Below are 12,897 nucleotides of genomic sequence, written 5' to 3' on the forward strand. Positions count from 1 at the left end.
ATCTTAAGACCTTTCAATTTTAAAGAGTTATCAGAATTCATTATTTTCATGAGAAATCTAATCAAACACAGTATCAGCAAATAATTTTGTTTTTAAACTTATCTCAGATGAATAGAAATTTCCCAGGATAGAGCACTTGCTTTGTCTACTCTGCCATCATGAACTCCAGCACTTTCTCTGTCTCTTGGTTTTCCAGTCCAGTGTCTCACAAATATAAGGGCAGGATGTATCACCTGATTACACTGTATAAACCTAAGGTGTGGATCATTTTACATTTTGCAGCTTCATATTAGTCAATCATCTATCAGTAAAAACTCATTGGAAAGCAGTCTCTTTACCTTAATATAGTTGCTTTATTCTATAGACCTCAGAGCCTTCTTATTCAGTATCAGACTTTGACTAAGTAATTTCTAAAATTTCCATCATTTGTAACATCCTGACTCATCATTTATGTAGTTTCAAATCCTGTACTCATTACTAGTCATGTATTTTTAGTTAACATTAAATGTATCCTAAAAGTTTCTTTCTCTAATAATTTAAAAAGAGATTTACAAAGTTCTATGAGAATTTTGTTTTTGCTACAATGAATATAATTATGCTTGAATTTTTTTCTCTTGAGAATTATTTGTCAAGGTTTTGTTGTTGATGAGGAAATTGTTATTTTCAATAAATATTATTCTAAAAAAATGTATTAGGTTGGCAAGTGCTTACTCCAGTATGGTTATTTAATGTGCATTAAATTATTAAATAATAACTTAATGTTCATGCTATGTATAAAGTAAAATAATTAATATAAATACATAATTCCAATACAATTTTATATTTCCTAGTGATCAATCTAAATAACAAATGCTGAGAAATTACACTAATATTCACAGCTCCTTTTGTGGTCACCTGAGTCCAGTTCATGAAGATTCAAAGCTGAAACAAGAGGAGAAAGTGCAGGCACGGAAGTCAGAATTGTCATACCTACCTGACCCAGGAAAGGTTTCTCAGAGACACTAGTGGCCCAAGGAATGAGTTACTGGGAATGATTTATACCTGACTTGCAAATTGGAACTTTTATCCCTGAAGTAATTTTCAACACACCCTGAAAAAAATAATTACAATGTTATGACAAGAGAAAACTCCAGGGAAATAATAATTCGTGTGGACTCACACTCATTAGAGTCTTGGGATGTGCAAACTGTGATTGCCTCAATTTGTAATCATTTTGAGCTGACTCCTGTGGGTGATCAGGAGTTTATTCTCATAAAATTTGTGTATTAAGGATCACATATATTCCAATCAGATCAGTAAAAATAAATAAAGATTTAAAATAATGACATGATTCATGGACTTTGATGTTTCTGTGATGTTTACCAGTCTGAATTATTTTGTACAGCCCCTTCCATAAAATTACTACTGTTTGCTGAAATGATTTTCATGTATAGAATAAAGTGGTTAAATTTCAAAACCCAATGAGTAAAATGATTTGAACAAGATATTGTAATGAGTTGTAATGCAGGCATTGGGTCTAGCACTTTGAAACTAATATATTATGAAAAGCCTAGTGAGCATGTAATTTATCAATATAAGATTTGTTCATACATGAAAAAAGAGTAAATGTGAAAATAGTATATCTATCTTTTCTTCCCATTACCAAGTATCCAATTATCTACTACAACAAAAAAAATTGTAGTTATGTGAGATAATAGATGTGTTAACTAACCTTGTTGTAATAATCATTTTCAAATATATACCTTTGTAAGCTAAAGCAAGGTTATGTGTCAATAATATCTCAATAAAGCTGGAAAAATATTGGTCAATAAATTTTCAAGAATAAAATCATAAGGCTAGTTCTTTGATAAGAGAACTAAATTACAAATATATAACAATGAAATATCTTTTAGAGTCCCAGTGTATGGTCATTAACCACGTTCTGCTAAACAACCTGTAGATTAAAGAAAAAGTCACCAGGAAAACAAGAAAATATTATAAACTTGATATAAAAATAAGTAGCTTTTAGCTAAAGCAATGTTTAGGTGAACTGTATAAACATTTATATGACAAAAAAGTAAGATTGGACATAATAATCCAAAAATTCATGTAAAAAAACTAGAAAACTCCAGTAAACAAGAAATTATTCTTTTCCAAGGCCTGAGCTTATGGATCCAGTATTGCAATTCAAAGGAAGGAAGTAGAATCCTACAGCTCAGAGGCCACAAACTAGATCCACAAATTCATGTCTAGGAAAGAATGCTCATTCTGGTCCACTGCCTACTAGCCACTACTGACTATTCCAAAGCACATCAACAGGAAACCATTATCATGACCTACAGTTTATGGTTTTACTTAGTAAGTTGGGGTGGAAGGTGTGTTTCTTAAAGAAGATGGTCATAAGAACAGAATAAATTCAAGGAACTGGGCTAACAGCATGTCTCTTCTGTCTACTAATGTAAACAACATGACCACACCAGTGTTCCAGGTTGTGACAGCAAGGAAGTCCCACTAGAGCACTGCCCCTAGATTTGACCTGTCTGCAAATCATCTAGGATGTGGTTAAACCACAGATTTGGATGTTGTAGATCTGAGGTACAGAATGTGATGTCACATTTTTAAAAACCTTTGTGATAGTACTGGTGCTGCTAGCCCAAGGACCACACGTTGAGGGGCAAGGGAGGAGACTATCAAATGCAGCTCATTTTTACCCCAAACCTGAAGGTTGTACATGAGCTAGTGAAATACGCCCACAAAGAACACCAAACTCGTCATCAGCATGCAAAGACATTTGAGCCAACAGTTTAGAGTTATGGTTTATTGGAAAGTAGAGGCATTGCCATCTTAGTGACCATATTTTGTCTGAGGACACTCTTCAATGCCCGCTTTACATCTTTGTTCCGCAAACTGTAGATCAATGGATTAAGCACTGGGTTTACAAAGGCGTAGAAGATGGCTATTATCTTAGATTCCTCAACAGTCTTGTCTGTTGGTGGTCTTACATACATACAGAAGAGTGTCCCATAAAATAGGGTAACAGCCATCATGTGGGAAGCACAGGTGGAGAATGCTTTGTGCCTTCCCTCTGCTGATTTGATCCTGAGGATGGCAGCAATGATGAAGGCGTAGGACACCAGGATGATGGTGAGGGAGCTGGAGAGATTGAAGCCAGCTGATATGAGCATGGCATGCTCTTTGATGTAAGTGTCAGAGCAGGAAAGCTTGATGAGTGGTGGGTCAGCACAGTAGAAGTGGTTGATGATGTTGGATCTACAGAAGGTCAAGCGGAAGGTCAGGATGGCTTATAACAGGCCATCTGAGAAGCCATACACATAAGGAAATGTGGCCAAGCAGATGCACAGCCACCTGGACATTTTCACACTGTAGCGCAGAGGGTTGCATATGGCCACATAGCAGTCATAGGCCATGGCTGCCAGGATGTGCTCCTCAGTGAGGAGGAGCACAAAGAAAATGTAACACTGTGTAAAGCAGCCAGCAAAGCTGATGGTCTTTCTCTGAGAGGAAATTAGTCAGCATCTGTGGGGTGGCATTGGAGGTATAGCACAAGTCAACAAAGGCTAAGTTAGTGAGAAAGAAGTACATGGGCATGTGAAGGTGAGAGTACAGTCTGATCAATACTATCATGCTCAAGTTGCCCAAGAGAGTGACCAGGTACACCACCAGGAACAGCACAAAGAGGAGAGGCTGGAGTTCACGGTGACCTGTGAGCCCCAGGAGAATGAATTCTGTTATTTCACTGTCATTAGTGATGGGCATTTTCTGAGAGTCAGTGCCTGAACTTGAAACAAATGGAAATGGGGCAGACAGGAAGGCAGAGATCAGGTTACTGGTTATTGAAATTATTTTTCTCCAAAATTCATGTCATTTAAAAGGAATGCTACCATAAACCAAATTTGTATTTTTACTGTCATTATTTTAATGTGCCTATATATGAATTACCATTATATTTCTATCTCTTATTTATACTTACACCAACAGGTATACCTATAGATAATATATTTATATCCATACTTTTGTCTGTATACACAACTGAGCTACTCAACCTGAACCTCCTGGCACTATCCTTTGCCTCTCAAGCTCTTTCTCATCCTATAAGGCTGAGTTTAATAGCCCATCCTTTATGAAGAATTTCTCAGTCCACTTTGTCACACATGAGATTTAATTCACCCCTTTCTGCTTTATGCTTCCAGTCACCCTGTATACCTCTAACTTACTCTTTGGCACACCTCATCACCATAATGTAGCTATTTCATACTAACGTATTAGTTCTCCTTGGGCAGCGAAAATATCCAGCCCATTTTTGTTCTGTGACTTCTAAGCACATATTTATGTACTGGATTTTAAAGGCAAAAAATAGTGTAAGCATGGAAAAATGAATAACATGTAATGTTTTAGCCATTTCTTTACCTTCATAAACCTTTTTATGATGCCATATCCTTCAGTGCTTTTTGAATTTAAGTGTGTGAAGCAAGTTTTTGAAAAACATGTTCTTCAAGCAAATTCACAGAAAGTTTTTTCAAAAAGCCTCATGCAATATACTGTTGTCTTCATATTTAACAATTATTTAAAGACTCTAATGTAGATATTGTCACAATCACAATTTTTTTTTATTTCAATCATTGTTCAAGTACAGTTTTCTGCCCCCTACTCCCGTTTCAGACCCTCCACCCAACCCTCCCCCCTTCCCCCCATTACCCCCACAATCACAATTTTAAAAGACACCATCACATTAGTAACACAAATGTATGCCAAATATATGAACAAAGAATCATCAAATCAAGTGAATTCTCCTACAGTATTTTGAATAAAATTTTCATCAATGACATGTATTGATAAAAAAAGAAATAACTTTTCCATAGTTAGTACCTAAGTAATTAATCACAACTTGTGTTTATCTGAAAGCATTATAGTCCCTGTGGTTTTTTAATTAAATTTTTTAAAATTTTATACTGGTTTCAAGTGTACAAATCTATGCTCTTCCTCTGTATCTTGCATTGTGTGCCCACCACCCAAAGTCAGATCTTCCATTACCAGAGAGTTGACCCCATTTACCCTCTACCATTCCCCATTCCCCTTCCCTCTGGTAACCAATTAGCTCTCCTTCACATCACATCTAGTGCTGAATCCCTGTTCCTTTTTCTTAAGATGACTTATGTTTTGTCTTTTCTCTCATACTTATTTTTTCTCTATTCTTGTCTCATTTCAAAATGAATGAGTAAAACATATTTTACTGTAACTCTTAGAAAGTCAGTGACAAAGTCTTCTTATACCTCTATCTTTATTACCCAAAATAATAAATATGTATAAATGTTTATTGATTATACTAATAATAGTTATTGATAACATAACAATTCTTATCCATAAGCCACTTTATTCCCCCATTTGTAAGTAGTAATAGTAACATCCATCTTGCCTATCTCTCAAGTCATTGTGAAAACCAAACCAGATATCCATGGAACAAATATTTATTGACTTTTTTTTTAAAGATTTTATTTATTTATTTTTTAGAGAGGGAAGGAAGGGAGGTAGAGAGAGAGAGAGAGAGAGAGAGAGAGAGATCAATGTGTGGTTGCTGGGGGTCATGGCCTGCAACCCAGGCATGTACCCTGACTGGGAATCGAACCTGCGACACTTTGGTTCGCAGCCCGCGCTCAATCCACTGAGCTATGCCAGCTGGGGCTATTTATTGATTCTTAACATAAGCATCTGATTAGGCATTGTAAATGCAGTGTGAACAAAACTATCCAAAACTCCTGCCCTTCTGGCATCATATTCTAGTAGACAGAGTCATAAAATGTTGCAAGTAAGTACATGGTTTTTTAAACAGCACTGTTATGGAAAAAATAAAAACTAAAGAAAATGTAGTTGAGGGGAAGCATTCAAATTTTTTAAAATAACATCAACAAAGAAGTCATGAAAAGGTAGGGTTTTTAGGCAGAAACTGAAGAACAAAGAGACTAGCAATGCAGCTTTTTTTAGAAGGCTGTGGGGTAATAAAGAGAAAAGGGCATCAAACATATGGTGATGAAAGACTTGACTTTGGGTGGTGGGCACACAATAAAACATACAGATGATGCATCATAGAACTGTGCACTTGAAACTTATGTAATCTCACTATCCAATTCACCCCAAAAAATTTAATTTAAAAGGAAGAGTGTTCAGCCCTGGCTGGCATAACTCAGTGGGTTGAGCATGGGCTGTGAACCAAAATGTCGCAGGTTCGATTCCCAGTCAGGGTACATGCCTGGGTTGCAGGCCATGACCCCCAGCAACTGCACATTGATGTTTCTCTCTATATATATTTCCCTCCCTTCTCTCTCTAAAAATAAATAAATAAAATCTTTTAAAAAAAAGAAGAGCATTCTAGGAAGGATAAAGAGCAAATGCTAACATACCATATGTAGTCTTCCTCTGGAAATGCTAGTAATGTGTGTGTGTGCAGAGTTCATTCAGGAGAGCAGAAAACCCCAGCTGAATTGCTTCCTTAGACACAAATGTTTCACTTTCTTGAAGTCCAATTCACCTCTACCTATCACTTTCCTACTAAGAATATCAAGGACTTCCACTGTAGAATAGCAGCCATCAGTAGGCACAGCTTCTCTTCAAGAAGTGTCTAGCAGCAAATACTCAAGCAACAGCATATTGATTTGTTGACAGCAGCAGGTGGCTTAGAAGGCATACATTTTCATATTCTCTTCAACCCAGGAAATCCCAGAGAGGAAATAGGCAGTTTTTTTACAAGAACAGAGAAAACTGGAAGGAGTAAGAGAAGGATTCAGAAATTTCAGACTTCAAAATACACAGCCAGAAACTGGCTTTCAGTGGTTCATTTGCAGAAGAACTACTTGTTGCATGTGACTTACTGACTGCCTGTGGGATCTGAAATGGTTTTGACTGACAGGCTCAGTAACTCCTGAGGGATCCAGAAATATCCAGTTGAAGTAGAGCAGAAAAACTGGCAAGTGGAGAGAAGCCACAAAGACTATGAGTCATGTGTATTTACAGAGAAATAAAATGACAGCTGCTCTGACTGCCTGTTTCAGACCAGAGAGAAAGATGCACATCTTCTGAACAAGGAATTTGGGGGTTTCCTTGTTCACAACCAGGGAGACCCTCTGCCTGAAGGGGGAAGACCGGCAAAGGAGCATCTCAAGGACAGAATAAAGCTATGAATTATAAAACTGGGACCTAGGATTAGTTTCACAATATACAGGCTCCATTACAAAACAAAATTCAAGTAATCTTTGTTCAAAAATTATTAAGAATTTCAGTATGATGACAGTAGAGCATTAAACAGCTTGTACAAGTTGTGTCCCCATGAAGCCAGCCATTCCTGGATCACAGAGGCTAACAAAACTGCAATGGGGACATGGAAGGAGGAGGAGATTACCCCAACTCTTGCGAGAAGAGGAAGAAGAAGGAGGAGAAGAAGAACACAACAATAACAACAACAACAGCAACAACAACAATAGCAACAACAAGAACATGAAGAAGAAGGAGAAGAAGAAGAAGAAGAAGAAGAAGAAGAAGGAGGAGGAGGAGGAGGAGGAGGAGGAGGAGGAGAAGGAGAAGGAGAAGGGAAAAAAAGAAGAAGAAGAAAGAAATCTCAAAATATGAATCGGCCCCAATGACAATATTCTCAAGGGTAACCAAGCTGATGGGCTAGCTGTCTAGATAAACTTTATAGGCCATGCAATTTCAAATGAATTAAAAAAGAGTTTTGTTTCATGTTTTCAGAGTAAGAGGAAGTAGAGATAAGGAAAACCATTTAGCAAAAATTCATTGTACAAAAATGGTCCTTAAGCTTTTATGTTTTGTAAATATGAGTTCCATGAAAAATCTAATGATACTACTGAAACTGTGGATCCTATGGATCCAGAACCATGTAAAGGCACACATTAAAACCTACCAAAAGACACAATATGCCAGGGGCTTGTAGGTCACTTGGCTCAAACTCCAAAAACTCTTATATTAGGGTAAGCTCCATCTCAAACCTTGAAATGTCTTTACATTTGTGTGAGAAGACAATGTTGGCCTTTCTTGCTTCAGCTGAACCAGTGACAGGTCTATAAAATATTGTCCAGGGAGATCAACAGAACTTTCAATAAACCTGGTCAGGGAAATCAGTTAAAGTTCAAACTCTGCTACTGAAAAGAGAAAGGATTACAGGTACATACTTGCGGATGTGTGCTGGGGCAGGGGGGCAATTTGGTAAGCCTCAGTTTGAAATTTTAACACAATTTTTTATTCACTGAAAGAAAATAAAAATACCAAAACTTACTTCTGATTCTGATAAGCACTGTTTTCTCAACCTCTGATTAGGGAACTTTCTTGACGCCTCTCGAAGCTGTAAAAGGTAGTCCCATTTACATCCAGCTGTGGGAGGTCGGGACCTGCTCTTAATGCAAATCTCAGAAGGACTTAAAAGTATCAGCAATGAGTGTTATATTGGGAATCACCCCTCTTGGGTTTAATTGGAACACTCTGGGATCAGAAAGCTAATTATATGCATCAGTCATAGGTTCCAATTTATTTTCAAATTAAAGTTTACATTCAGTATGATTCTGTATTAATTTCAGATGTACAGCGAAGTGGTTAGACAATCATGTACTTTACAGAGTGGTCCCTCAGATGCTTCAAGTACCCACCTAGCCCCAGACATAGTTATCTCAATATTATTGACTATGGTCCCTATGCTGTAATCTACATCTCTGTGAATATTCTGCAACTACCAATTTTTACTTCTTAAAGCCTTTACCTTTTTCACCCAGTCCCCCAAACCTTGTCCCCTCTGCCAGCTGTCAACCTGTTCTATGTATCTGTGTGTATGTTTCTGTTTGTTTATTTTGTTCACTAGATTCCATACAGGAATAAAATCCTGTGGTATTTGTCTTTCTCTAATTGGCTTACTTCATTTAGCCTAATACCCTCTAGATCGAGGGTGTCAAACTTATTTTCACTGGAGGCCACATCAACCTTGCAGTTGCCTTCAAAGCGCTAAATGTAATTTTAGGACTATGTAAATGTAACTATTCCTTAACAGTTAAGCCAGAGCTCAACACTGCCCCTGGTTAAAAAAAAAAAAAAAAAAAAGGTGCCAGCCAGGATAAAACAAGGTGGAGGGCCAGATTCGTCCACAGGCCTTGTGTTTGCCACCTATGCTCTAGATCCATCCTTGCTGTCACAAAAGTTAAGATTTCTATAGTTTTCATAATTTCAAATTTACTATTTGCCCTAAGAGCTCTGCAGAAGGCACACAAAAAGATATCATCTTGAAACTTTATGATGATATGATTTTTATCTTTTCTATTTCATTTATACTAAAAGTATCTAACCTCCTAAAATCCAGACATCTTAACAAAATCCTTTATGCTGAACATCAAGTCTTGGAAAAAAATCTGCCATGAGAAAGATTGAGCAACGCAGGGTCATTGGCAAACATATTAGTGAGCATTTCACATGTGTGGACACTTTTATGTAGGTAATTTGATTGATTTCTTAATTTAATCCTAAGAAGTAGGGTCTTCATCCTGAACTTTCATCTAAAGAAACAGATGCAAAACTAAAAGAACAGCGATGGATTAATTTAATCAGTGCCACAGAGCCAGTAAGTGACAGGATAGGATTTGACGTCCTGTCTTCATAAACCAGGTTGACTATATTTTCAATTATAGGCAGATGTCATTTCTCAGCCTGCAGTCACAGTTTGTCCTTCCCTTTCTCACCACTGTTTAAACATTCTCTTAGTTTGCCTCTAATCATAGCTTTCCTTTTTCTCTTCAGATTCAAGTGGGTCCTGGTAACCAGAAACAGCTCAAATTGAAGGGAAGCATTCTTTAGACAAGATATTCAAAGCACAACCGTAAAGAAAAGATTAATAAACTTGAACTGTGTTAAAATGAAAAACTCTGTGCCACCAAACATATCATCCACAAAAATAAAATTCAAACCACAAACAGGTTAAAGATATTTGCATTGTATGTATTATTAAAAGATTAGTTCCTGGTACAGAATACATAAGAAGCTATTACAGATGTAGGAAATAAAGATGAAATAATTCAGCTGGAAATTGGGCAAAGAATAGGGACATACAACAAAAAAAGACACATCTACAACTTTCATCAAAAGCATTTGAAAATACTTAGCTGTACTTGTAATGACAACCCAAAAAGTTATACAAGAAATGGAATCCATTTTGCACCATAAGACTAGAAAACATTTTAAAAATCTGCCAACAATCGGGTATGGCTAAAGTAGATTTACACTTGTTTATATGGAAAAATAATACAATAATTAACAAATAATAATCCAAGAATAAACTGTTTCACATACTCAAACTGTAAACCTACTTTTGTCCCACCCTATACTGTATTGACCAGAATGTGGAGTAAAGGGCATTCTCACACATTGCTGGCTGACAATAAATTGGTAAAGCAATTTGGCTACATCTTGTAAATTTAATGTGCATATCATATGACCCAGAAATCACCATCCTCATTACACACATCAGGGGAACTCCTGAACTGGTACATATTCAGAATTCTTATTGCCACAAGAAAACTTATTGCCGACTTTCATAAAATAAGGAACTGGAAAAATCTAATTGCCCATCAGTAGTAGAATGGATAAATATATGATAACATATTTATATATTTGCATAGACATTATTAGTGAAAAATACTGCTACATGACTCAGCATGCATAAATCTAACAATATTTAATGTGAACTAAAATAATTTCAGAAAGACACATATCCTGATTTCATTTACATCAAGTTTTAAATCTAGTAAAACATTTTTATATAATTCTGTGGATACATGAACACCTAGAAAATGTTAAAAGTCTACATAGGGAAAATAAACATTAAATTACATTAGAGTTCAACACAGGAACTGGGGAGAAGAACAAAATCAACCAGATAAGACTTGATTTTAGAATATCTGAGTAGGTGCAATATCAGAAACAAAAGTAGCATGGTGTGAGGACTTAATAATGATCACTTATGTTTACACAGTGGTCTTTCTACTATTCTGTTTCTGATTATATGTTGAAAATGGCACATAATTTGGAGATGTATACTGGTTTGAAAAATCCTAAAAGACATTTAGTGTTTCATGAAAGACCGTACAAATGAAGATTCCACTGGACCAATACTACCATTCTAAATATTTTTCTTAGAGTAATAACCTGAAATACCCAGGAATCTTTACTGCTATATGACTTTCTAAAGGCAAAAAATTCACTTCCTATGGTTGAGAAATTTCTGAGTATAGCTTGGAAATCATTAAGCACTATAAAACTCTAACAAACTTTTATTGTTCTAGCACCATCTGATAGTTCTGCCTTTTACAACTTTTTAAGAGTAAGAGTATTATAGATGGGAACATCCAGTTTTCATTGACTTTAAGGATCAATAGCAATACCTCCTAGTATTGTCTTTGAATTTCTATGCATTACTTTTTTTTCACTCATTGACGTGATAACTAAGATTCTTCCAAGTTCAATATGTGAATTACAAAACACAACAACACTCAATAACAAATAGTGATTTATTCAAGTGCTTATTAATTGGTCAGACAATAAGATGTATTGCACACCTAAGACCAGAATGTTTAATTTACTTAAGAAACAATTTATTTTGGATAACTTTTCTGAATGCTTCTTTAACATCTTTGTTCCTCAGGCTATAGATCAAAGGATTTAACATGGGACTCACAAAGATATAAAACACAGCTACAATTTTACCCTGCTCCACAGATGTTTCTGAAGGGGGCCTCAGATGCATGCAGAACAGTGTCCCATAAAAGACAGTGACAGCTGTCAGGTGGGACCCACAGGTGGAGAAGGCCTTGCGCCTTCCCTCAGCAGACCGAATACGCAAAATGGCTGTGAAAATGAAAATGTAAGAGATGAGAATCATGGTGAGAGAGAAGGTGAGGTTGGAACCGGCCACCACGAACATGGCCATTTCTTTGACATGAGTATCTGAGCAGGCAAGGACTAACAGAGGTGGGTCTGCACAGTAAAAGTGGTTGATTTCATTGGGTCCACAGAAGGAAAGACGAAGCATCAAGATGGTCTGGACCAGACCATTTGCAAAGCCATAAGTATAAGAAATCATGACTAGGGAGATGCAGACCCTTCTGGACATTTTGCTACCATATAACAAGGGTTTGCAGATGGCCGTGTAGCGGTCATAAGCCATTGCTGTGAGCATATAATATTCTGTGATCGCCAAGGCAATGAAAAAGTGGAATTGTATAAAGCAACCAATGACAGAAATGGTTTTCCTCTTGGATAAGAAATTAACCAGCATCTGAGGAGTGATATTGGTGGCATAGCAGAGATCTAGGAAGGAGAGGTGACTGAGAAAGAAGTACATTGGAGTGTGAAGTCTTGAGTCACTCCTGATTAGCAAGATCATGCTCACATTGCCAATCACTGTGATCAGGTAGATGAACAGAAACACCACAAAAAGGACAGGCTGCAGCTCTGCTCGATCTGTCAGACCCAGGAGAATGAACTCAGTCACCTCTGTGGAGTTCTTCTTTGACATTGTGTTTGCTCGGCTTCAAAGGAGGTCTAAACCAAGGAAACAGAGACTCATGCCTTTTGTCATTCATCCATTATCCCCATCATGTCCTCTGATACTTCCTCTTCTTCTCTCAAACTCGTAAATACAAGTGGCATAAAGAAGTAGCCTAGTGACCATGCAATGGATGTTTTAAATATCTAAATTAATATAGAGCTGTTTTATATAAACAGTCATATTTTAAATGATTTCTGCAAGGCTTTTTGTATTTGAAAATCCTTTATCTTTTCTGCAGCTCTTTACCACATTTGTTCACTTACAACCTTGTTAAACATTGCTTTATTTTAGAATTGGAATCTCATTTA

General features: G+C 36.6%; 2 protein-coding genes across 2 annotated transcripts; both read right to left on the reverse strand.

Annotated features, from left to right (window-relative positions):
* Positions 1-2,787: 2,787 nt before the first annotated feature.
* On the reverse strand, positions 2,788-3,803 carry LOC114500308 (olfactory receptor 5M11-like). The gene is given in 2 exon segments (XM_028516959.2): positions 2,788-3,492; positions 3,494-3,803. Coding segments are annotated over 2 exon segments (966 nt in total). The 5' UTR covers positions 3,757-3,803; the 3' UTR covers positions 2,788-2,789.
* Positions 3,804-11,037: 7,234 nt separating this feature from the next.
* On the reverse strand, positions 11,038-12,694 carry LOC114500151 (olfactory receptor 1030-like). The gene has a single exon (XM_028516764.2). The coding sequence runs from the start codon at positions 12,554-12,556 to the stop codon at positions 11,618-11,620; it is 939 nt and encodes a 312-aa protein (XP_028372565.1). The 5' UTR covers positions 12,557-12,694; the 3' UTR covers positions 11,038-11,617.
* Positions 12,695-12,897: the final 203 nt, after the last annotated feature.

This window comes from Phyllostomus discolor, chromosome 6 (assembly GCF_004126475.2).
Source record: "Phyllostomus discolor isolate MPI-MPIP mPhyDis1 chromosome 6, mPhyDis1.pri.v3, whole genome shotgun sequence".
In the NCBI taxonomy this organism is placed as follows: Eukaryota; Metazoa; Chordata; class Mammalia; order Chiroptera; family Phyllostomidae; genus Phyllostomus; species Phyllostomus discolor.